Genomic DNA, 26,388 nt, shown 5'->3' on the forward strand with positions numbered 1-26,388 from the left:
ATACTAAATGTAAACTATAATAATACCTGTTTGTTTTAGCCAGAAAAATAACATACAGTAGCTAATGGAAATGATCAACCACTAATAAATATGGGAAATTGTTATTTCAGTAATATCTTTTTATTTGTAATAAAAGCAATACAGTTAATTATAAGAGTTAATAGAATAAAGTGTCTTTCGTTTTTATCTCTGAGTAAGAATTCCTTAGTTAGTGACGTGTCATATAGAAGTCTACGTTTTCTACCTTCCTTGAGAATAACGAAAAGTTTCCCATCGATACTGTACGAGTTTTGCACACAGTTTTCATGATACGCCTCCTTCAGTCTGCTTCAGATCTTCCTTGCTTTCAAGATTTCGTGCTCTTTAGTTATATGGGTAAACTTTACAATCACATTTCGTTTTTTTTACCGTGCACAAATTTCCCCAGTCTATATATGTGTGTTATGTCTATTTTATCACCTCGTAATGCAACCTTCAATTTCTTCTTACATTCCTAAACAGCCTCTTTCTCCGATGTATCCTCTAGGCCGAAAAGTTCTTCCTTCCATCCTGTTCTATGTGGTTATATTTCTTGATCTGGTTCCAATAGAAATTGAAGATTTCGAATGTTTTCCAATGGGTGGTGGCATGATTGCGAAAGATTCACATCAGTTCATAATATGATGATTCCACGTACTAAGTCCGTGCAAATAATAGGCGGGCTAAACTTCATCAGAGCAAAACTTTGTGTAGTAGTGATATAAAGGATTTACCTCTGAAGAAATAATTTTACCTCGGTATGCGATGGAAGAGAAAATATTACCAACGATTCTAATTACATGTACTTAGTTAATCAATATTGATGAATCTATAATTGGCTATACTAAGTAATGATAATAGATCCAACCGAATAGTAAAGTAAAAATTAAAATTTGATAACTTTTTTGTAGAGTGAGGTCATTGTGAACACAACAAGGACAGACCTAAGGCTGGACCAAGGTGCTGTGTCTCTGTCAATACTGAAGGCAGCGGGACAAGGAATACAGCATAACTGTAACCAGTATTACGGTGGTGTGAAACATGGAGAGGTGGCTGTCACTCATGGCTACAAACTGAAATGTGCATATGTCTTCCATGGAGCGCTGCCTTTCTACAAAACAGAGAACATGGTTGAAATGAAGGTACGCTTCCTTTATATGTCTGTTCTAATCTATTGATATTACTGAAGTATTGAACATATTAAGTAAGGATCATGCTAAGACTAAAAAAAATACTTTTAAATAATAGTATACAGCTTGTTAAAAGCATTGTCCGTGATCTTCGTTTCGGTAACTAGGAGACAACTACAAAAGATACCATTAAGTGGACCTTTGTGATGGCGGTATGTCCAAACTATTAAGCTCGTGGCTTACGTTAGGCTTAACTAAACATCTTATATTTGATCATTAGCTTGAATGCATAAACCTTTAAAATATTGTTCTCTCGAAACATGCGCTCCTGTAGCAAAAATGACATACATTTCATTTCAAAATATGATTAGTTTAATACTGTACCAAGAATGTTAAATTGTTTTGACACACCGTTATGTTACTTTACATGAATATAAATTAATTAATACATATTGTTCTACTCGGTCGTCATGGATTAGTTAATTGCAAGACAGAAAGAAGTGACACGTTGCGCCTAAAGGATAATTTGATATTCGATATGTACGTTCAAGTCAGTATATCTTAATTTCATCAGGGTAAGAGATTTTGTTTGCAAAATGTGAATCTGTTTAACGGATGTTTGCAAAAAAAATCGTAATAATTATAGAATTATGAAGAAAAAGGATCGACTGATCAGAAAGACAGAATGTGTATGAAAAAAAAGAAATATTAGTTATTTCAAAATTAAGGTGACCCGTTTAGGTCCGTGAGCCCCTCGTTAGTAAAATTACGGTTGCAGATTACTTGTTAATACACAAATGTTTGTCAATTAGTTCAATTCAATATAATTAAAGTTTCGCTACAGTAAATGAATCACCTTCCGTTTCAATCGGCAGTAACCTATAAATTACTATACATTATGTTAATATTTAAGTTACATATCGGCACAATGCAATGTCTCGACAGAGAACGTGGTTTTCAGGCGCAGATTTAGAGGGGGCCCATCCAACTCCGGGCCCCCGTTTGGAGAATCGTCCCTATCAAAGATCATGTAAAAAAAACCGTGATTAGTGACGAAGGCCGGTTATTTTTGAAGAGAAAATGACTATTTCAACAGCTTAAATAGTTACATGGATTTGTTTTAATATTTTGCTACACTTTTGCTAGCTCATAGCACAGGGGCTTGACGTTCTCTGTCATTTATATATAGTATGGATAAAAGTTATCTGCATGTATAATCGCTCCTTTAATATAAGAAGACATCATCCTTCACACATATGGACAATAGATTAAGTTATTTTGAAAGGTTTTTGAAAACTTGTAAGCTGGGAAAAACAGTCACAAAAACATTTTTATTAATTTGCCTGGAGTAGGCTGGGTACTTACATATTCGTTCTATTGATAGGTGACATATAAAGATTTATTTTTACCTAACATCAATTATTTGTGTATCTTTTTGTAATGAAATTCGATAATAATCCTGTGATATCCATAGCTCTAATGATATCAGAAGGGCAGAGGGGGTGGCAGGGGGGGGGGGGGGGCAATCGCCTCCATTTTCGTCGACTAAAATGTTCTTAAAATGCACATTTGAAATAAAAAGGGTCCTCCTGCACATTTTTCGTACTTCATCTTAGAAAATTATCCGCTGCGCGACGCATTTTCTGAAATGTTCAAGCACGTAATGTTCAAACATCTAATAATAAAAACTCAATACACATAAAATAGACTAAAAAATCCATCAAGGCATTGTATTACATATATTAAAAAAAGTCTCTTAAAACATTAATTTGTTTATATGTCTTAGCAAGATAATAGATTCAATTATAATTATTTTGAGTTACACAACAATGTGCCGATGGTGTGAAGCCGGTTTGTTCAGATCGAGCAGGGTTGCATAATGGTGATGACGACATTCATAATCAACATTTCTAAATGCAGATAACTTTAAATTTAAAAAAAAAATTACATAATTATTAAGAACGCTTTAAAATAATAAAATAACATCGTAAAACCCGTCTCAGTTATTCTAAATCGTAATATTTTCCCGGGGGAAACCTCCGGGCTCCCCTAAAAAACAATCTAGCGCCTTCGACGCTTACAAAGTCATTAAATTAAATCGTAAAAACTCATCTCAGCCATTCTAAATCGTAATAGTTTTTCCCTTGAGGAGACCCCGGACCCCCAAAAACCAAAATCTCGCGCCTTAAGTATTCGCAAATTCATCAAAATGCATCGTTTAAACTCGTTAAACTTATACATATCTGTTATTTGGCAAACCCAGATCTTTATTGGTTAAAATGCTGAGAAAAATTCTGCAAAAAACTAACAAGCATTCGGTTTCATTGGCAATTTGAAAGACTCAAATATCCAGCCCTTAGTCTAATCTATGAAAACAACTATTCTATCCACTTTTAGGAGAGAAATAATTGATTTCAGTAATGGTCACCTAGAGGCATCTAAATTTTCAAAATTTTCCGAAGGAGACCTCACAGACTCCCCATCAAGAGTTCTTGAACCTGAATTTGTCCACAATGTACTTAGGATGCAAAATGGTTTTAAACATAATTGTCATTGAACCATTGTTGGGTGGACCTGAATGAGCATATTTTAATGGCTAATTACTCATTTTATTAGCTAAGAAATAGTTAATTTTAACAAAACAAAGTATCTTAATGGCACCTAAAAGCATCTAGAATATCAAAATTTTCCCCATCTCGGCCTTCGCCCTCGAAGAGTTGACCTGCGGCCACCATGGGGCCTTGCCCCTCCCCCCTTTCAATTTTTTTTCTGGATCCGCCCTTGGTTTTAGTTTCAACAATATTTAATGTGTTTAAATTGTTATCATGTTATGGTGTCTGATGTTTTATATAGTTATTACCTTAACTATATCCTTAAGACTTATGGACAGGTGTACATGTGCTCTTTTACAACCACGTGTGAAAGTTTTTTATTTAGGCGATGGTATTTTTTATATAAAGCTGCCTGATAAATGCTGACAGAAACAAATGTCAAATTTAAAGAAATAATGTTTAATTAGAATTTTTATTGTAAAATTTTGTTGAAGGTCATGTCACAATATATGAGGAACTGTCTTAAGGAAGCTGACAAGAGGAAATGTAGGACGATATCATTTCCTGCCCTGGGTACTGGTAACCTAGGTTACCCAAAGGCTCTGGTGGCCAACACCATGTTTAATGCAGTGAAGAAATACTTCCAGGAAAATCCTGATTCCTGTGTTGAGGGTGTCAACTTTGTGGTTTATCATAAAGACAGGGAAACTGTCAAGGTAACTGGCTTAGAGGCTGCCATATTTGTTTTCTAGAAGGTAGCAACTTCAAATAATAGGACTGTTTGTCTGTACATGTATATATCTTATACAATTATCGTAAGGGCCGATTCCAGAAAGACTTCATTGAGTCCGGACCTTAGACCTGCAATATTATTTCTAAATATTTAAAATACCTGCTTTTCTCTTTGAAGGCATTTGAAGCAGAGGATAAAAGACAAAAAGAAAAAACTGACGAAGGTAAGTTAATGGTAACGTTGACAGCCATCATACAATTTTCTGCTTTGGACAATGTCAATACTCTGTTATAAAATGGTTAACAAACGAAAAAGTATAATGACATAATTAAATGGTACTTAATGAACATGACAATATTTTGTAAGATTTTGGATATTAGATTTACAAATATGAAAACAATTTCTGATATCACTATTTTGTACGCAAAAGGTGTAAATGAACCTGTAGTTACCGAAAGCAGCAAGAATAAGAGAGGATATGAGATTGAAAACGACCGTCAGTATCCAATAGGAAAACCAATAGGCGAAACAGAGGGGAAACGCATAGTAGGTCTATACAACGAAAAGGCAGAACATATTAAGAAGGCCTTCAAACCACCCCAAAGCAACACCAATCAACTACAGGTATTGCAAATAATGTTATATAAAAGTTATGTAACAGCTGTCATAAATTATATCAAAATGTCATTTGCAAGCTAATTATAATGTATATCCATGATATATTTACAAAGCATTTTACAGAATTATAAGGGCGCAGCCGTTCGTGCCCGAAGGGCACGAAGTGCAAGGCACTTCTAAGGTAACAGATACACGAAAATATAAGAAAAAACACAATCTTCAAAATTCAATCCTACACACTGACAGCTTCAGTTTGCGGCCGCCATTTTTTTCATACATATGGGGAGTTTGTGCGTTGCTCCGGTACTGCTCTTCCCAGTAAATATATATTTTAGTATTGCAAATGCATAACAGTAGTAACTAAACATTTTTTTTATTATTTTTTTTTAAATAATGATAATAACACTTTAAAAATTAAAAGCTATAGAATGCAGTCAATATATCCACCAAGGCGAAGATGAGCACAAGGAATCATGACGTCACATAACGTCAACAAATGGCGCGAAATCATCGGATTCGCATGTATATACGCGGCACCGAATCTTTGAGTTCATTTCTTTGAGTTTATGCTAGACAATTATTACATCATATACTTCTATAGTTTAAAGTGCTTCCTTTTATTTCTAAAATATGTCTTCTACATGAAATAGAAAATAAATTAAACAAGTAGAGCTTCGCTCTTCCTATGCCGTGCAAGATTCAAATCAAAACATCTTGCTGCGCCCTTTAAGGCCTTGCTTCAGTCATATTATTTAATCTGTAATATGGCATCTGATGGTTGTTGTTTTTTCATAAACAGGAAGAACAATGGAGACCTATTAATGAGTCTGAGTCACCACAAATTACAACGGGAAAGATGCCTGCAACAGGTAAATGTCGTGTAATTATCAGGAATATTTTTCTTCATCCTAAACATACAAATTAAATACGATGTTAGATTTCATATTCAAATTGGGTTGAAGCAAGGAAACTATAATATTAAAGTTATATTGTATGCTAATTTCGCTGTAAGAATATGTCACTTAAACATTTGATATTTGAACATTGACATGTAACTTCGATGATTTAGCTCCCAAAAAGCATATGTCGGCCTATAACAGAGCCGGAATCTAGGGACCATATATTCCTTGTTTTGATTAAACCGCCTTCAATCACCGCTATGTTCAGTGCCTTCGGGTTTTGTCGGATTCCGAATCGTATCATGAGACTTACGTTCGACACGCCTTGCACGTGGTGAGACAGGTAACTAGCGTAAGCGCACATGTGTATGTTTACGTTTTCCTTCAGGCTAATATAAGCAAATGATACTGGTATCTGTCCACGCAATGAGTATTTGAAACGTCAAATTCACACATTGCCGTAAAAAAGTGTGTGTATCAAATATTGTAACGTGCGAGCGTTATTTTCTCTGTAGATCCAGTCTGCTGAGGTCGATTACATGTTTTGTTTATGAAAAATTGTTGACATTTTCTCTTGGTTTCACAACTCCCGTGTTACTTCGAGATTATCGGGACGATGTTCGGAAGGGTTCAGAATGATTCGGCTTCTTTCGAGCCTATTTTTCACGTGTACACGTTAAAATGATTTTTTACTTTTGTAATTAAAAATACTTCCAGTACTGCAACTTTATAAAAAGTGGTAAAATTAGAAAGTTTAAAAAATATGTATAACACTTAAACAGTTTTCTCTACGACAAAAAGAGCGAAAGAGATAGACCATACAACTTTAAGAAAACGTAACGATTGCAAAGTAATATATAATATCAACGAGTTCGAAATTTCCCGTATAGTTTAAAATGTGTTACCCGGTATGCAGTGTAAAATGTAAATCCTTTTTTTTTATAATTTTTACAATGGCATCTTTGTTATATCAATTTCAATTTTATCAGAGGCAATATCAAAAACACAAGGAACAGAAATGAAGAATCAAAAAAGGTAAGATTATTACTTTCGCTCTTAGAATAGCATTGCTATTGCTATCTGGTACAAACCAATCCATCATTATCAATAGATGTTTCTCTATGAACAATTTGTAATTTTTGTTGTATACATCATGTCATTATTTTTTTCTTAAATAGCTTGTTGCAACTAGATGTATTTACGTAATGCGTATTTGATATGTTTTAAATTTCGTGTTCCAGCACAACTCTTGAAATGACAGAGTACGAAGAAAAACGTTTGATTATTACTTCTAACAGTCATTCACCATTAGATAAACGAAGGATAGAAGAATGGCTGGGAAAAGCTGGGATCCAAAAGCTCAATGTTGTTTGTCCATTCCAACAAGATACAGACGCACTGATTATACTTCAGTCGGTAAATGGTAATAATATTTCCTTTGAATTTCTTACATCTTCATTATTTTAAGGTTTATTATTATTGTCGTAATATCCAGCCTGGGAAATATCGGTATCATAGCAAACCCAATAGCAATTTATCAGTGAGAAAGACTGACCATACAAGCATAGATCTACAGAGTCGTAATATGGTAGAGTCAAACAGTTAATTAAATGGTACCATTAATCCATTCTTTTTATATACATCAAAGAACAAAACTACTTATCTCATCTGCTATCGCACAAATAACCTTCAGTTTTGCTATAACATATTCCCGGGGTGGATATACACTGCCCTCCAAAAGTTTTGTTATAAATGCATTTTTACAAATATACATAAAGTACAGAAATATGTAAACCTTTTAATACAGTCCTCAGTATGTATTATTTATCAACTTATTTATCTTCTCTAACATATTAATTGTTTTTTGTTGGGTTTTTTCGAGCGTTTTCATAGAGATTAACCGCCAGCAAATGTTTACATATGTAACAGAAAATTAACAGAGCAGTGTATGACGATAGTGATAGTTACCCCTGGAGAATCGAGGGTGAATTTCTAAGGAATATATCTGTCATTATTTGATTTTGTGACCATTTGCAAATGTTTTTGTACTAAAATTGTACATACAGAAGCACATGTTTACATTGTTCAATTTGGGAACTGAACAGTAAATACATTGTATGTACTTCATGCGGAGCCGCGGTGGTCGGAATGTGAAGATGTCCCGCAATGACCGAAAAGTTTAGGTGTCCCAACATGTTACCACAAAACCTCCACCTTTGGGTCGCGATTTCGGATTACCATTCTTTCTTTCACCATGTAGGCCTGGTACGTAGGTAGGCATAGGGTATTTATTTAATTAAACCAAATAAGCAATTTAATCCCAAGTCGAATGAAAAAATATAGTATTTATTAGCCTTTAAATGTAAGCCTTAAGTTTAACTATAAGATAGCCAAGGGGTAGATATAACGTCAGTGAAAGTAACCCCTGGATCATCGAGGTTGGTATGTTACTGATTTCACACATTTGTTGTTTATTTTGCAAACTATTTTTTTTCTAAAACAATCTACTGTGATAAGGAGAGGTTTGTTAAAATGATGGCATAATAAAATGAAACTGTATGGCATTCAGAATGGCTTGCGTGATAAAATTATGCTCTTCACATGATGTTTTTAAAACTTATGATCATCTTTTATGAAACTTTATGACTCCCTTCCCAAAGTTTTTGTTTTTTTTGCGAAAAAAATACTCACGAAATTCAAAGAAAATATAGAACTGTTTCGTAAAACTTCATGAATACACATAAATAGCATCTGTTAAGTACTTTTAGATCCCATTAAATGTTTTGTGATTCCTCTTGAAATAGCGAAAATATATGTTTACCTAACATGACTGACAACCAAAGTTTCCTGTGATGAGTTTTAACTTAAATTCTTTATAAATGTGTTGTTGCCATGTTGTCAAGTGTTTCAGTGAAACGGAAAACCATTTGACTGATAAGGACAAATTGCTGTTAAATATTATGTAGAACTAATGAATAAAAATTGCTTACCAGCACCGTTGACGGATTTGGTTAAAATTGTGAAATGAAGTTCACGAACACTTCCCTTGTTACTTGGTTCAAATCTTTTCTTGCTTCAATATATTTAATGACACATATTCTAAACGCGACTTCATTTTTCTTTACAGATGCTAACACGCTATTGAAGCAACCTGGTGCTCCATATATCGTGACTGCATTTCCCTGTCAGGTAAAGTCAACTATACATTACGGTTAATAATTATCATGTATATGTATGTGTTTATATTCAATTTACAATGTGCATTTTTTCATATGTGTCGAACACGTTACTATCATAAGGTCTACTCCAAAGCGGTAAATCTCATCCTTTAATGCAGTGGTGTGATGCTTGCTGTAGTAAATCATCAAGTTAATCCTTGTGCTTCCCTCTGAGTCATCCTTATCTGTTTGCTTTTTTGTAATAAGAAGTAAATATAATTCACAGTTTATGGTTTTTTCATTTCTTTGTTACTCATGTTTATTTCTTGTTTATAGAAAACAAGTGTCAAAATTATGAAATTGTATTGTTATGCTACGTTTAGCTTGCTTCATGTCAGTTTATGTATCTCTAAGTTTGTTTTCTTTGGCTTTCAGTCTGTCCTGAACATAAAAGCCATTGTAAAAAATTCCTTTGTAAAGTCAATCAGAGAGCTACTGAAACCTGACGAGATCGCTGCTGCACTTTATAATGCGTCCGGGGTCACATGGACAGTGGACGATAAATGGCACATGTTTACATAGAGGGTAGTTTACTAGAGATCCATTGTGCGAACAGATACTTTAGTCGTATAGTCAACACGCAAGTCTAGCAAGGATAAGACAACACGGATGATCTAGTGCATGCATACGATCCTCATACAGAAATCAAATGGGGATTGAATGAAGATCACAAAACAAAGCCATTGAACAATTAACCGATATATGCATCTTTAAGCTAGAAATCAACGACATAGTACAGATTGGTACAAATATTACTTTAAAATTCGACATGTTATTGACAAGTCATTTTGATATTTGTCGTCCTATTGATGGCTGTGCCGGTCGAAAATGAAGACAAGGAGTAGGGTTCAAGCTGAAGTGGTAGACAAGAGTTCTATCTCCCTCTCATGTGGGCCTAGCGGGGCGGTAATTCAGGCAGATGTTAAGTGTGTGTGAGGCGGAAGTACCCAGTCAAGTCTCAAACTTCAGTCCCAGTCTTCAGTCTCGGTCTAATTTCAGTCTGACTGTGGCCTATTGCGGCCCTCTATTTATACTGATTGATTGGGTACGTGACTGTTGCACGTGCCGTTGGGAAAAATACTTGCCACCCCAAAGGTTACCCAGCTTGTCATAAACTGTCAAAATTTACTAATCTAATTCAGAAAACACCCTTACCGGCACCTGATGCAGGCTTACCAAAATAGAAATGTTTTGATTTTCTGACTGGATTTGGTTGAGACTGGACAAAACAGCTTGTAATATGGACATTTTGCATAAACAAACAGGTGTGTGGACTACGTGATGTCCTCTCATTCCTTCCAGAAGAATCCACGCAGTCCCCACCATACTTATTCAGTAACAATTAACTAATAAGTTGGTCACCTAGTTTAAAACACGTTCATAGACCGTGCGATATCCTGTCATGCTTTCCAGAACATCCCATGTTGTCGCTACTAAGTAGGTGCCGTAACAATTTACTAGTATTTCGGTCAGCTAGTTTTGGCCATGCCTTAAAACAAAGAACATAACTCTGGCTGCAAGCCTGAGTAAACAATTCCGCGTTTACTGACCTTTAAAGATGCTCCACCGCTGACAAATGGGATTTTTTCACTATCAAAAACAGGAGCAGACGATTGGGTATTTTTCTTCAGTTACAAAAGTTACTTACTTTACACCATTACCACCATTGAAAAGTTTGAGCTTCTACTTTTACTTCAAGTTATAAATATGAAAAAATAATTAATTGCATCCCGAAAAAAATCCGTGACACTATATCCTATATGGAATGAAGTACTGATTGCGCATGCACCAAAGGCGAAATGAATTATTTTATATTATTTTTTGTGTTAATTAGGCATATATACACACGATTAAAACACCTATTATTGTTCAAATGATGAATATCATTTATGCTCTGTCGGCGGTGGAGCATCTTTAAAATATACTACACATCAGTACTAGGTCTGAGCAATATATATATACACCTCAATAATGCACACAGCCTTATAAACATATACATGGTTGTAATCAAACAACTAATACTTGCACTCTAAATAAAATACATTATAGTTTAACTCAGCATCGCTATCCACAATTATACACGATTTACGCGACAACTTCTGTCAAGGTTCAACAGGTACCCCACTTCCTGTTTACCTAGCGGGAATATTCAAATATCATATCTATCACTAATTAAACTATCAGCCTCCCTACCTCTTTAGAGTTACACATGTCATGGGTTTTGGCAATACCTCCAAAAATGATATAGCGCCTATTTGAAAAAAAAACCCAAATGTATTATACTGAAATACTGTAATTGTCTGACAGTAAGCTAATTAAACACGTTGATGGGAATACTACAGAAGATAATTAGTTTCAAGACTTCCTGTAAGCTTCAGGATAGACCGCCGGTGGAGCCATATTAGTTATTTATACTCCATTCTTTTACTAGTAGAGGCTGCAGTTTCACTTGATCTATAGTATCGGCCTTGGGCGGTATGGTTTTGCGTCATATTTGATTCAATTTGAACTTTTGGAAGTGAATAACATATCGAAAACTACTCTTAAAGGTAGGTTTCGCCCAACCAAATATTTTTGTATAATCCGATAAACGAAAGAAAATGTGAAAAAAAACATAATATAAACACCACAATTTAATTTCTTAATGGGTATGAGATTGAACAAATGTGTCTTGAAAATAAAATTGAAGGAAATCCTTGATTTAATACGATGTCTGGCTGACAGGATATTATACAAATGAAGCTGTGATGGATTGTGTTGTCGAAGTTTCGCGCATGCGCATTGTTATGCACTAAAAGTGAAATGGCTTAAGGAAAGCGTGTGAGGAAAAAAGTGTATATGAATCGGCTACAGTGAGGAGGGAATTAGAATGGAATCGGTAGCACCCTAGGGTATCTCTAGGGAATGACATTCAGAGATGGCATGTAGCAATAGAAGAAACACAAGCCACCTCGCCCGGATTCTGTTAAATTTCAACATATATTCCAGCGCACATACAGCGGCAGACTAACTACATGCATGTATATGTTTGACGTACTAAGCTAGCAAGCGTATGTAATTAATTTGAAGTGTTATAGATTACATGACATCAATTGATCACTTGCTTTTCAATTAATTATCCCTACTTCCAGCATTTTCCCTTTCTGTTCTACACGTTTTTTATCCTTTATATATGCTGCCTAGCAAAAGGCGACTAAATTTAGGACTTTGCTTCTTTGCCAACACACCTAGAAGATAGGCGACTAAATTTTCATCCTATACGAATGAGCACTATATATAAATTTCGCCACACATTTGACGTCACACGTGGCACGCTTTCCAGTCATTGCTCATATTTTAGCGTTCTGCCGAACAGCATGGATACATTTTTGTAGATCCGGCCTTCGGCTCCCACTTGCCGAAGGGTAAATTGCGCTCCATTGTGCTGCATAGTTTAATATTGTCTACTTTGTCCCGCATTACTGTTCGTATCCTATTATGTAATCGTGTTCGTTTTGTATGTCTTGATAAAGGGGCAGATCGCATCGAAAATTTGACAATTTTGTTTTGTCCACACGGTTGGAATTACTTCCTTGTCCCAGATTAGATGACATATGTAAACAATCCACCGTACTTCGATTTGTTGGTTGTTTTTTTTACTGAACATGCCGTGGCAAGACTGTCACTTCTATCTGACATTTTGTTGCACGCTTCCGTCTGTTAATGTGGCCTCGTTTTGGGAAAAAAAAGTCATATTCTATGTAAAGCTTGACTTCGCTCTATTTTCCTGGTCAAGCTTGGCAACTGACCACCAATATTGTTCGCTGTTTGCATCGAAAATGATCTGAATATCATATCTTTATACAGGATAAATTTCAATTTCGTAGTCTTTGTATTTCATTGAGCGAAACCTACCTTTAATCAATCAGTGTAAACCACAGCATATATAACTTTATATATATTCTATAAGTAACTTTGAGCTTTATTACACAATACTGTAATTGTCTTGATATAATGGATCATGTGTTAACAGTAGGGTAACACCAGCTTGTGATATCGATTGCGGGTACTTAATGATTCAATCTGATTAAAATCAGCTGTTTGATACTCCGCTTACTACGTGCCGCGGAGCACGTAGTAAGCGGAGTATCAAACAGCTGATTTTAATCAGATTGTTAATGATTGCGCCATGTGTTTGTGATCATAATGTGATTACTTTTTTCAGAGAAAACAGCCTACGCTTCGCTTGCAAAACAATGACGTCACAATGAAACGTACCCGCAGGGAAGTAACACTGTAATGCATAGCGATTGAACAGTGTTTGGAATGCGTTAAAGGTGGTATGAACGCAATGGGATACAGGCACATGTAAAATAGGTATATTCCCATGGTGTTATAACATGTACCACCTTTAACGAAATCAAAACACTGTTATTTACATTAATAAGCCCTTTTTTACATCATGTTTATGATCTGTGTCATCAACATGGTGACATCTCTAAAATTGGAATCTTTGGAAACAGGACACAATTTTACGAACATTCCTTAAGTTTAAGGAAATCCCTACTTAAATTTCCCCATAGAAAAGTATTCCAAAAATTAAGGAAATTCTGAGGTTAAGGAGTCTTCCTTAAAATATGTTTTGCTTTTCCATGCAGAATTTTCAGTTAGAGGATCTCTAAATTCAAGGAATGTTTGTGACCTGAACCCAGCCAGGATCAGCATGCTAGATAGATAGGACAACAAGAGGCGTTCACAAGCTAAACCATCCATCCTTCCCTTACACCATCTTCGGGTGAACTTCATTATCACCATCTCCAACCATTATATAACAATTTAAGCATTCATTGCCTATAATCTAAATTCACAAGACAAATGCTTAGTTTTCAGACGTCCATGGACCTCCAAAGAAGATAGGAAGTCTTGTTGATATAGATCTTAACTTTTTGCTAAAGTAAGGAGCTACTACGAATTACTTTACTGGTGTTTAAAATGTATATGTGGAATTTATATTGATATTTGGAAAAAACTTTGTAATGACAAAACCTGGTGTCTTAATTGGTTGACGTCATGAATGTTAATAAAACCGAACGTAGTGAGCTGGTGGTAGACTATTTGTCGAAATGCTATTCGTTATAATACTAGTTAAGGAATAGATGTTTATTTTGTTGAGGTTATGAGGGTATAATGATAATGGAGCACGTGTAAATTATGTAACCCCGGCGAAGCTGGGTTACATAAAATTTACACGGGCTCCATTATCATTATACCCTCATAACCTCAACAAAATAAACATCTATTCCTTATATTTACAGTTTTTCAAATAAATTGATATTATTTATTCCCGCGGCAGTTGCATATTTTTTATTAAAATACTCATACTTTTTTCTCTCCCGTCATCGTCAACAAATTCGATTGAACAGCTGATTGGAATCGAGTCATTCATATGTTCCCGCCAAATATGGGGCCATGACCCCACGTTGCTACACCATCGTCTATTCAAGTAACAATAGAATCGCTGCGCGTGTTGTGCTAACATTATACACTGATAATGATAATACTAGAAAGCATGGTTATTGCGTCCATGTCAGTGCAAACTGTAAATATTAATGGATATCAACAGCTATGTCCCAGGACGTAAATATATGTTACTAAAATTAGTATCATTTTAAAAATCACCTTGCACTTTAGATAAAGCTTTTTGTTTGTTTTGTAACGTCGGTTATATCTACTTATTCGTACATAAACAATAATATTAAAATCGTATTAATATTATATATATATATTTTACTTTAATGAATAGAATAAGAACCCGAATATACAATGTACATGTATTAACTTGTACACTGCAATATGGACAGTATAAGGATAGAAAATGTACAATAAAAAATGTACGTTTATAAGAGCAATTTTAGTTGGAATAAACAGTTCTTTTAATTCCAGTTTTCTATATTATCAGTAATATACTACGTCCTCGGTCGATTATTTTTCTTTGGTCAATAAAAACTTGCATCGACCTCATCAAAATGCTATAATTGTATATCAGTGTTTCTTCGAATGTTACTATACAAACCAAATAACACCTTATGTATTAGTTGGGAAAAGAAGAATATGCGGCGTAAAATAGGTGAGCCAGCCAGGTATATGTTTCATCGGCGAACATCATCACGTAACCTTTCTCCAATGTAAATCAACTGACGACACCACTGAGGAAGTGAATGCAAGTTATTAACAGGAAAATATAATTTCCTAGCGGTCATTATTGTCCCAAAATTGCTCACTGTTTCCTTTATCCTTTAGAGGAGAAAATGTAGCGGCCATGCCGGGATTTGAATCCGGGATTCTCTGAACACTAGCCGAGTGCTCTACCGACTGAGCTACCTGCTCACAGATGTTTCATAGTGAAAATCTGTGATTTTTGTAAAAAGTTTTATTTTAGACTTTTCTTTATAATTCTCTGTTTTTGTAAATAAAAGGTCATATTTAGTAAGAAAAAGGAATTACATACAATAAAGCTGACACACATGTTTCTTGAGAAAGATTGTATCACATACTTTATACATAATTATTTTAAATTCTTGAAATAATTTCTTCAATGCATTTTGATTTCTAATTCCTTTTTCTTACTAAATATGACTTTTTATTTACAAAAACAGAGAATTATAAAGAAAAGTCTCGAATATTAAGCTCTTATAATGAAAATGTACATTATGGATCAATGGTTATTCAAAGATTATAATAAAAATATTTACATCTTAAATTTACTGATCATTGACGTTAGCAACTGACACAAAAACTTATGACACTTGTAGTTTAAAACTCGCTCATTCAGATCAGATTAAACTAGTAGAGAAAAGTATACATTTCAGATTAAAAAGACAAAAATCATAAATCAATATTACATACAGTTACCTCAATGATGAAATTGATATTGAATCGAGGAACATGATTTACACAAAGATGTATTTCGCACATGTCGGCAGTCATTTTATTTACGGAAGATCTCACAAGGGAGATAACTCTAACAAAAGTTGTAATTTAAGGTAACGCTTCACTGAACCACAAAGGTTCGCATAGATAATACTGATAACTTTAAGGTAAACTGATTTCTTACAGAACATGGTCTACCCTAGAGTTAAGTTATAGGTAAAACAGATAATAATGCTGCTTAGATTCCGAACATTCAAATTTACGCATTTGTTAATTCGTTTCTTTTGTTAGAAAGACTGCGACACAGAATACATACATGTACGTTAAAATATACAAATGAAAAATTTTATATACAGCATTGAAAAATTAAATAACTTTTAAATCAAAATGAAACATAAATCATTTAACAATATAATGTCAAATAGCTAATATGACTGATGACGAATAAATGATTTTTAAAAATAACAAAGATAGTAAAAATAAAGGATTGCTTACCTGTAAATATAAATGAGACAGCTGTTTAGATCCGATGTTCTTTATTCCTTGTCCAAGCTCTGAGTGAAGAGCTGGACGATGAACCAAATCTAAACAGACTGTCCGAAGAACTTTTTCCGTATTCTGATTGGTCAGCCAATCAGATCTAAGATCAAGGTAAGACAATCAGACAATACCGTTTACTGCGACACAGCGCACTGGCATCTAATCACACTGTCGCTAATTGATACTTAATGCCTGACACGGCTGTCAGATAATTAACTGACCAGGTAAAATCACAGGTGCCTTGTAAATGTCATGATGGTGACATAACTTGTACAAAGGGAAGATAAATCTGGAGGAACAGGTGTTTACTTCAAGTGACCATAGAGTAATTAAAATTGCAATTAGCTATGTAGATATTCTTTGTTTGTTAACTAGCCAACACTAATAACACACGGCGTGGGTAGGATATTATTACAATGATCAAAGGAAAGGAATTACATACAATAAAGCTGACACACATGTTTCTTGAGAAAGATTGTATCACATACTTTATACATAATTATTTTAAATTCTTCAAATAATTTCTTCAATGCATTTTGATTTCTAATTCCTTTTTCTTACTAAATATGACCTTTTATTTACAAAAACAGAGAATTATAAAGAAAAGTCTAAAATAAAACTTTTTACAAAAATCACAGATTTTCACTGATCTCGGATATTAAGCTCTTATAATGAAAATGTACATTATGGATCAATGGTTATTCAAAGATTATAAATAAAAATATTTACATCTTAAATTTACTGATCATTGACGTTAGCAACTGACACAAAAACTTATGACACTTGTAGTTTAAAACTCGCTCATTCAGATCAGATTAAACTAGTAGAGAAAAGTATACATTTCAGATTAAAAAGACAAAAATCATAAATCAATATTACATACAGTTACCTCAATGATGAAATTGATATTGAATCGAGGAACATGATTTACACAAAGATGTATTTCGCACATGTCGGCAGTCATTTTATTTACGGAAGATCTCACAAGGGAGATAACTCTAACAAAAGTTGTAATTTAAGGTAACGCTTCACTGAACCACAAAGGTTCGCATAGATAATACTGATAACTTTAAGGTAAACTGATTTCTTACAGAACATGGTCTACCCTAGAGTTAAGTTATAGGTAAAACAGATAATAATGCTGCTTAGATTCCGAACATTCAAATTTACGCATTTGTTAATTCGTTTCTTTTGTTAGAAAGACTGCGACACAGAATACATACATGTACGTTAAATATACAAATGAAAAATTTATATACAGCATTGAAAAATTAAATAACTTTTAAATCAAAATGAAACATAAATCATTTAACAATATAATGTCAAATAGCTAATATGACTGATGACGAAATAAATGATTTTTAAAAATAACAAAGATAGTAAAAATAAAGGATTGCTTACCTGTAAATATAAATGAGACAGCTGTTTAGATCCGATGTTCTTTATTCCTTGTCCAAGCTCTGAGTGAAGAGCTGGACGATGAACCAAATCTAAACAGACTGTCCGAAGAACTTTTTCCGTATTCTGATTGGTCAGCCAATCAGATCTAAGATCAAGGTAAGACAATCAGACAATACCGTTTACTGCGACACAGCGCACTGGCATCTAATATCACACTGTCGCTAATTGATACTTAATGCCTGACACGGCTGTCAGATAATTAACTGACCAGGTAAAATCACAGGTGCCTTGTAAATGTCATGATGGTGACATAACTTGTACAAAGGGAAGATAAATCTGGAGGAACAGGTGTTTACTTCAAGTGACCATAGAGTAATTAAAATTGCAATTAGCTATGTAGATATTCTTTGTTTGTTAACTAGCCAACACTAATAACACACGGCGTGGGTAGGATATATATTACAATGATCAAAGGAAAGGAATTACATACAATAAAGCTTGATACACATGTTTCTTGATGAAAAGATTTGTTGATTCATCATACTTCTTTACATAAATTATTTGTGTAATTTGTCTTCTAAATAATTGTTCTTCAATGCATTTTGATTTCTAAATCATACTTTCTTCCTTACTAAATATGACCTTTTATTTTACAAAAAAACGAGCACCAGAGACTTATAAAGGATAAAGTTTCTAAAATATATATAACTTTTTTACATAAATAATCACATAGATTTTTAACTAGTGAAATACGCGGATTTTACTTTAGACTCGTTTTGATTTGAGTTATTGATGGATTACCTATCTGATCTATCGAAATTTAGGGTCTGGAACGGAAATGATGACCACGACAAGGCCGGATAGTACCAGTTATCATAATACGTGTAAGAGTAGTGGATGTTGTCAATGTTGTAATCAGAAGAGGGTTACGTCAAGAAATCTTATTCAGTGGGTCGAGTCTTTATTTTATAAATGTGGAGATGTGTAAATGAGTTTTTTTTCTTCTAGTTGTGTCGTAATGTCTCGATTATTTAATCCTGTGTGTTGTTTTTAAATATCAGTATTGTAAAATATTAGATCGCTTTGTTTCATTCTTTTTTATCGTATAGGCTTCAAAATTGTATCTTTCTGTCGATCAAGCCTAAGTGATATATAGACTTTATCATTAGCTAATCCCCATTCCCCGAATTACAATTAGATGTTTACACGATAACAAGTTCTTTCAGTATAGTGTATTATTATTTTGCTTTTTATAAAGCTAGTTTAATTGATACTTTGATTTTGGTTGTCGTATTGGTAGTTCTAATTTAATATACAGTGTTAACTCTTATTTGGACATATAGATATTTATGTATTGTTCTATCGTGTAAGGTCGCATATTCAATTGTAGTGTTTACCTTTTGTACTGATTGTTTGTTTATTCATTATGCGTTGTACTTCCAATCGAGAGCTTGGACAAGGATATAAAGAACATCGGATTCTAAACCAGCTGTCTCATTTATATTTACAGAAAATCTTCAGAAACTATAGAAAAAAGAAAAAAAAACAACATGAAAGATGATCGCCTCAGTTCTTTCCCGCGACACTTCTCCCTTCTTTTCGAAATCTTCGCCATCGAAGACTTACGAGACCCTTTCAAACACCAACACCATGGATTATTTAGTTGTTTGCACATTCTGTACTAGGAGAGGAGAAAATGTTGATGCAAGACCAGGATTCGAACCCAGGACCCTCCGAGTGCTCTACCGACAGAGCTACCTGGTCACCGATGATCGACCTATAATAATCCCGCTATAATGTTTATGACTTCATAAACCCACTGATACATTTTAGTCGCTGCAATAATTTATAATGAATAATTTGTTGGTCTTTTAATTAAGATAGCTATATTGCATAATAATATTTATTATATAAATAGAGTTTGTACAAAGAGTTGTTGCTGGATTTGGAATTTATTTTACACGAGTAAAATATTTTCTAAAAGATGTATAAGGTAGTGTCTTTTGTAAGTTTTAAAAAATGACTTCGGAGTGTGAAATACATTCCATAATCAATAATTACTAGTTGTGTGACATGTTTCTACCGCAATTAAATCATCTACAAAAAGGCCAGATTACATTTGTATGATACTATTTGCCGACATATGGAAATATGGTGTAGTAATATCTTCATAATCAAATAGGCACTCATCGATGTTCAAAAATCTGAATTATTTATAATTGTATGTATTCCTACTTACTGAACCTCTGACTGTGTCCATATTTCCATAGGAACTCGGAAATGACAATAAACTACTCGTTGTCGAACTGTTATGTACACTATATTCACATGAAGTGATTAAGTGTCCGAAGTCAATCCGACGGTCACGAAAGCAAATGCAGCAAACATTAAAATCACATTCAAAATTATACTCCAATAACGCCATAAACTTAAGAGTAGTAAAGTTTATGAAAAGAAAGTTCATACAAAAATTGTTGTTTTTCAGGCATAGTGAAATAAAACCGTGCATATTAATGTTTCTCTCAATAGCATCTGTCCACAGAATTGGTGTGTAAGTTGTAAGGTTGATGATTTACTTTGACATAAAAGATGAAAACTTTTTTCATTTCAGGGTATCTATTATTTTCCTCTCTTCTTCTTCTTCTTCTTTTCTTCACTTCCGTTTCGTCTACTGCCTTCTGTTGAAATGTCACTGACGCTTTCTCTCGCTTTAAAATCATAAAATCATCTATTGATTTCCACAACTAAACATTTATGTTAACCCTTTCGAATCCTTAAGAAAATACATTTCCCAGTTAAAGTCTCCATCACATATACCGTTTTATGTAATGGTAAAGTGTATACATCAAAATTAAACAGAAGGGGATGGTTGTATTGAATATACAACATACAATGTGGGGGATTTTTATAATGCTTGATTTTGTTATGTTTCATTCACACTACCTTCAAGACTCGTAGTGGAATAACATGGTGGATAACCACTAATGCATCTTACGTTGATGATTAAATGGACATCCATATTGTCGACTCCAGATATTGATTAAAATAAGTTTTTTAAAAACAATGCTGAGAAGACAACATAGGTAGAATTTATGTATTTAAATTTAAAGGAGAATTAATACTTAATGGACAGATGGTTCCCTAAAGCAATAGAATCTGGGTAAATTATGGTCATGAAACAAATCCATAAATGAGCAGCACCCAAAATAGGGAAAATTTTCAATAATTTCTCCACTTTGGTAAAAACCAATAAAATTCAAATTTACTAGAAAATTTGTATCAACTTCCAGAGCTGGTTTATCCTTAAAGGCATTATCATGATAAATGATCTTATTAAAGGATTCTGTTTATTAAAATCTTAAATTATCCTATCTTTTCATTGCGTTGCCATTTCGGTTTTATATCTAAGCAGTACTTGACGTGCATATAATGTATTATCAAATGCAAACTGTTCACCAAGACCTGGGTCGTGGTGTATGCCTCGAAAGTTTTGATTCTTTGACATAAATCTAAATCTTTTCAGTTTACGGTATCTTTATTTTCCTTCAGCATATTAATCTACTAAATTATTCTTCTCTCTTCAGTACTTCTTATTCTTCTTCTAAATTTCACGTCAAGGAAGATTCCGCTAAAAACGCCTTATAGTTGGAATGTCACTGACGATATTAATCAAGTTGATATATTGGTTTTACAAGCTAACCTATTAGACATCACCCCATATGAACTATAATCAACCTGCATATATCATGCAATTTGTCAGGGCTTAGGCGATGAACCTTCAAAAGGGTACCACAGACGCTTTACCTCCCCATATTTTTAAGATAAAGCCCATTAGTATTTTTTGTTTACCCCACCCCCCAGATCACCGCCAAGCCCGCCCATGAAGGTGTTTTTCCCCCCCAATCCCCCCATACATACCCCCACCCCCCCACAACCACTCCCCCGCGCCCTTCACCCCACTAACCCGCCCCCCCCGTTCCCCCCCCCCCACGCCCATTCCCCCAATTTTGACCAACCTTTACCCCCCCCCTTACCCTACCCCCCCACCCCCCCCCCCCCCCACCCCCCCCCGCCATTCACCCACCACCCACCCCACCCCCCCCCGAACCCCACCCCACCCCCACCCCATCACCAAAACCCACAAAAACCCAGACACCACACACTAACCACACAAATCCATTAAACATTTAAAATACCACTGATAAGATACTAAAATAAAATCAAACCCCCCCCCCACCCAAATGACCCTCAACCCCCGCCACACCCCAACTAAAAAAACCAGAAAATCCCCCCCCCCTAGGGGTAAAAAAAACGTACAATCATACAACCCCCGGACCCACCCACTGCAAAAACACCCTCCAAAAACCCAAAAATTGTATTTAAATCAACTACCCCAGGGACCTAAAACCCCCAACTGGGGAAGAGACAATCCCACTTTTTTTGGAGTGTAGATTTCACCTGCCGTAATTTACTCAAGCATCCCTACCCCCATGCTTCCACACCCCCTCTCACTACATCACAGTACACACTCAGAGCCCGATTTCACAACTCCCATACCGCTATACCCGTATAACCCCTGTAAACACATCCAAAATTACATCCATACCCAATAGTCCTACTAGTCCCATTCAATCCATATCCCTACCCGCTTGGTGTTAATGCGTAAACAAACACAATTCACCTCACAAAAAAAACAAGTGTGGCGTATCTGAATTACATACGGGACGTTAAAATGACACAAATGTTATGTGGCAAAGCAACTACCAGATAACTCATACCAGAAACCGAAGGGATCTCCAGGAGGCCCCGAACAACCCACTAATGCAATCTGGTTACCACAATGGACATCCCGCAAATGAGACTCACAAAGATATTGATTTCAAAAAGTTTTACCATCAATGTCAGAACGCACCAATATGTGAATTTATGTAATTTTAAAATTTAAAAAAAAAATTTGGATTTAGATGTTGTCAAAGCCTGAGTAATCGCTCAATTACCCTCTGAAAAAAAAGCAGCAACAAAGATAAAGGAAAATTTTACCTTAATTCTCCACTTTGGTACAACCACTATGAAATTCAAATATTTATAGAAATTTTGTTCTACTTCCAGATGACTTGGTATCTAAAAGGCAATGTTAAATGATCTTATAAGGGAATGGTTACTGATTTTAAACAACTTAATATTTCCAATCAACCCTTCGAGGTGCGAAAACACCCCTCGACAAAAAAACACACACATTTAAAATTCTTACCCTTCTTACATTGACATAATGGCATTGATATGGGCTAAAAGTTAAACAATATGTAAGAAATCCCTGTTAATATATCATTACTTATTGAAAATAAGAAAAAATGTTTGAGATGGCCAATGGGGCCGTACCTCGGCCTTCACAAATAAACAAAAAACCATTTATTGCCAGAATTCTTAATTTTCATAAAACATTGTTAGATTGACTTATGGTGCCCCACAATAAAATTCATTTACAAATAAAACATATATGTGTTTGTAATCTTACAGTTTGTTTAAAACTGAATTAATAACTGCATCTATATTATAATTGTCAGGGCTCGTTAGGAGATATTTGACTGTGTCAAAGAAACGATTCTAGCGTGACAATATACATCTTTCACGTCAGGAAAAACTCTTTGATACTTTCAGATCAACGTGGTGTTTGCCATTGATCAAATGTATATTTTAAAGTCAAGAGAGAAAATTAGAAATAATTTTCTATATTTTTGGGTTAAGAACTAATCCAATGATTATGGACCCGAATCAAGATACTTGATTTTTTTTTCTGCTAATTTTAACAATATTATTCTATTAATTGTTGATATGTCTGTAAGCTTTCAACCTGTTCCTTCATGAACACAAATGCATAATACACAGTGCACTCCCATCCTCCTACACAATTTTTTGGGTTCTCTTTGAACCCCCATTCATTTTTTCTTATTCATTAAAAACTCTTATCTTTTATTTTATCTTTTCTGAATTATACATTTCCCTACCATCCCATAATTTTATTTTCTTAAGAAGTATTATGATTTTTTATTTTTCCAGATTCTTAATTAGATGGTATTTTTTTACATAAAGTTTACATATTTTATTATGAGTCTAAAACTTTATTTTTTTATTATTCACGGGTGCACTGCTAAAATGCATCTGTATACATTTTATTTTCTCTTTTTTATTTCATTTTTTCTATTTTTTTTCAATACTTAACTTCATATCTTTATTCCAAATGGGATAGATGCAATGATTTGCTCATATTTAAACCAAAACAAATTTTCTTATTCTCCATTTCTACAACAATGAACTTTTTATTTTCTTCCAACATTTTATACATTTTCTTATAAAGTAAACCAACAGCCGCTTGCCTCATCGATTTATTTCAAATAGTTAATGTTAACTATTATTTCTTACAACATTGGTATTTGGCAATAAACAATATCTAAGAAATTACCACTTATTATTATTGAAAACTTTTGTAGGCATTTATCATAGTTCATGTATGCTATATTGTAATCATGTTTCTAATTGTATATGTCTTTGTGTGAATGTGTGTGTGTGTGTGTATGTGAGATAGTTTCATATTGGTGTGGTATAGGTAGAACAATGATAATGTATATTTGTTTTGTGAAATACTATGTATGAAATATGTAAGTGTGTGTAGATATGGTCATCTGCTGATGTGTAATAAAAGTACATAACTTTATGATATATATTTCTATTCACTGTGTATTATATAAGTCTAAGATGTTTAACAGGTGTACAAATATTTGATGAGTGTGCATTGCATGTGCGAAAGAATGTGTGAGTGTAAGTGGCTGTTGGATGTGTATACAAATGTAAGTATAATGACTGTGATATGAGTGTGTGGTTTTGAAAAAACTGTAATGAAAAAAATACAACGGTATAGTTTAAAAAAAAACCCGGCCGTGTCACGTGTTATAAATACATATTACAGTTTGCACTGACATGGAATCAATAACCATGACTTCTAGTATTTTCATTACCAGTGTGTAATGTAGCACAACACGTGTGGCGGTTCTGTTGTTACGTGAATAACCAATGGCGTAGCAATACGGAGGGACACGTGGGGTCATAACCCCACTTTTGGTGGGAACATATTCAAAATGACAAGATTGGAAACAGCTGTTCAATCGAATTCATTGACGGGAGGGAAATATGGGTATTTAAAAATTGCAACTGTCGCGAGACCGCTCACTACCGCTTAAGCCCGCCCTTTTTTCCATGACGTCACAAAAAATAGTTCTCATATTTCAGTTGTTTTATTCGAGTCAAATAACAATAATACATTAAAAATGTGTTTTATTTATATGTCTTAGATTGTCTGTTAAATGTGTTATTTGTAAAGATTAGCATGTGATTTTGTGGAATGCAAGGGAAGTCCGCCAATGTTTACAGGTATTCATACGCACCAAATCAGGTTACGTTCTGCACTCAAGTTATTGGTCAATAAACAGATCTGCCCCAACATAGGTTACCGATACAGAAACAGTGGCAATTGTAAATCTATATAGAATATTCCTTGTTTTTTATGCTGTGGTCGGTTACATTTCGTCTCGTGGGATGGAAAATATCAAAGTTTCCACCTAACTCGATTAAATATAACTGGTATTCAAACTATTCATCAAGAAACAAGGAATATCCTCTGTTTATTGTAATTTACGTGCTTTTTTCAACGCAAATTGCATCTTTTATAGTAAAACCAGTCAATTTTGTGAAAAGAGTTAAAATTTTACAGAGAAAATAGAAATTTTGTTGACGCCGTGACGTAACGAGGCTTTATTGCATGGGTAGCCATGCAAAACAGCCTCAGGCGACATGAGTGTATCGCTTTAGATCAGTCAGTATTACACACGTAGGTATATCGGGGGGGGGGGGGGGTACTAGGAACTAACTTCGAGACTAGACTAACTTTCCGACTAAAATCCGTTTCATTAAAGGGCGTAATTTAGGTCCGGCCTAAAGTTGGTCCGAAATTCTAGGCCTGGCTTGAAGCTAGAGGCAGGCCTAAGTATAATACTCAGTCTAAACTATCCCCGTAAATACACAGAATTGTCAATTAAACATGCTTAAAATCGTATTACAGATGTATCACTTCAAAAGGAATACTGGTTTGATGACTAAACATGATTTATTCATATGAAAACAACACGGCAATAAGCAAACATCGTTCTTCTAGCAGACGAGTCGAATGTACGCCATTTTAGGAAATGGTAATAGTAAAACCGGAAATCGGGATAAAAGCTCCGGTCGTGGCTATAGGAATCAAATGTTTATGATATCTACAAAAACAACTAAAAAAACCCGATATGTTTCAAAATGGTATATAAATGCATGCATATT

General features: G+C 34.4%; 2 protein-coding genes across 2 annotated transcripts in view; one reads left to right on the top strand and one right to left on the bottom strand.

Moving 5' to 3' along the window:
• LOC138334784 (uncharacterized) overlaps positions 1–26,388 on the bottom strand; it is a 97,040-nt gene that overhangs the window by 65,036 nt on the left and 5,616 nt on the right. The window lies entirely within an intron of this gene.
• LOC138335625 (protein mono-ADP-ribosyltransferase PARP9-like) lies at positions 758–9,690 on the top strand. Its single transcript, XM_069284791.1, has 9 exons — positions 758–1,160; positions 4,195–4,416; positions 4,611–4,656; positions 4,864–5,057; positions 5,851–5,920; positions 6,940–6,985; positions 7,192–7,373; positions 9,078–9,139; positions 9,544–9,690. The coding sequence occupies exons 1-9, from the start codon at positions 1,146–1,148 to the stop codon at positions 9,688–9,690; spliced, it is 984 nt and encodes a 327-aa protein (XP_069140892.1). The 5' UTR covers positions 758–1,145.

This window comes from Argopecten irradians, chromosome 11 (genome assembly GCF_041381155.1).
Source record: "Argopecten irradians isolate NY chromosome 11, Ai_NY, whole genome shotgun sequence".
NCBI lineage: Eukaryota > Metazoa > Mollusca > Bivalvia > Pectinida > Pectinidae > Argopecten > Argopecten irradians.

Bases quoted from the DNA above. Each gene is read 5' to 3' on its own strand.
- LOC138335625 (XM_069284791.1), top strand. The intron at 4,657-4,863 runs GTAAGTTAATGG...TGTACGCAAAAG, and splicing joins AAAAGAAAAAACTGACGAAG to GTGTAAATGAACCTGTAGTT. The intron at 9,140-9,543 runs GTAAAGTCAACT...TTTGGCTTTCAG, and splicing joins TGACTGCATTTCCCTGTCAG to TCTGTCCTGAACATAAAAGC.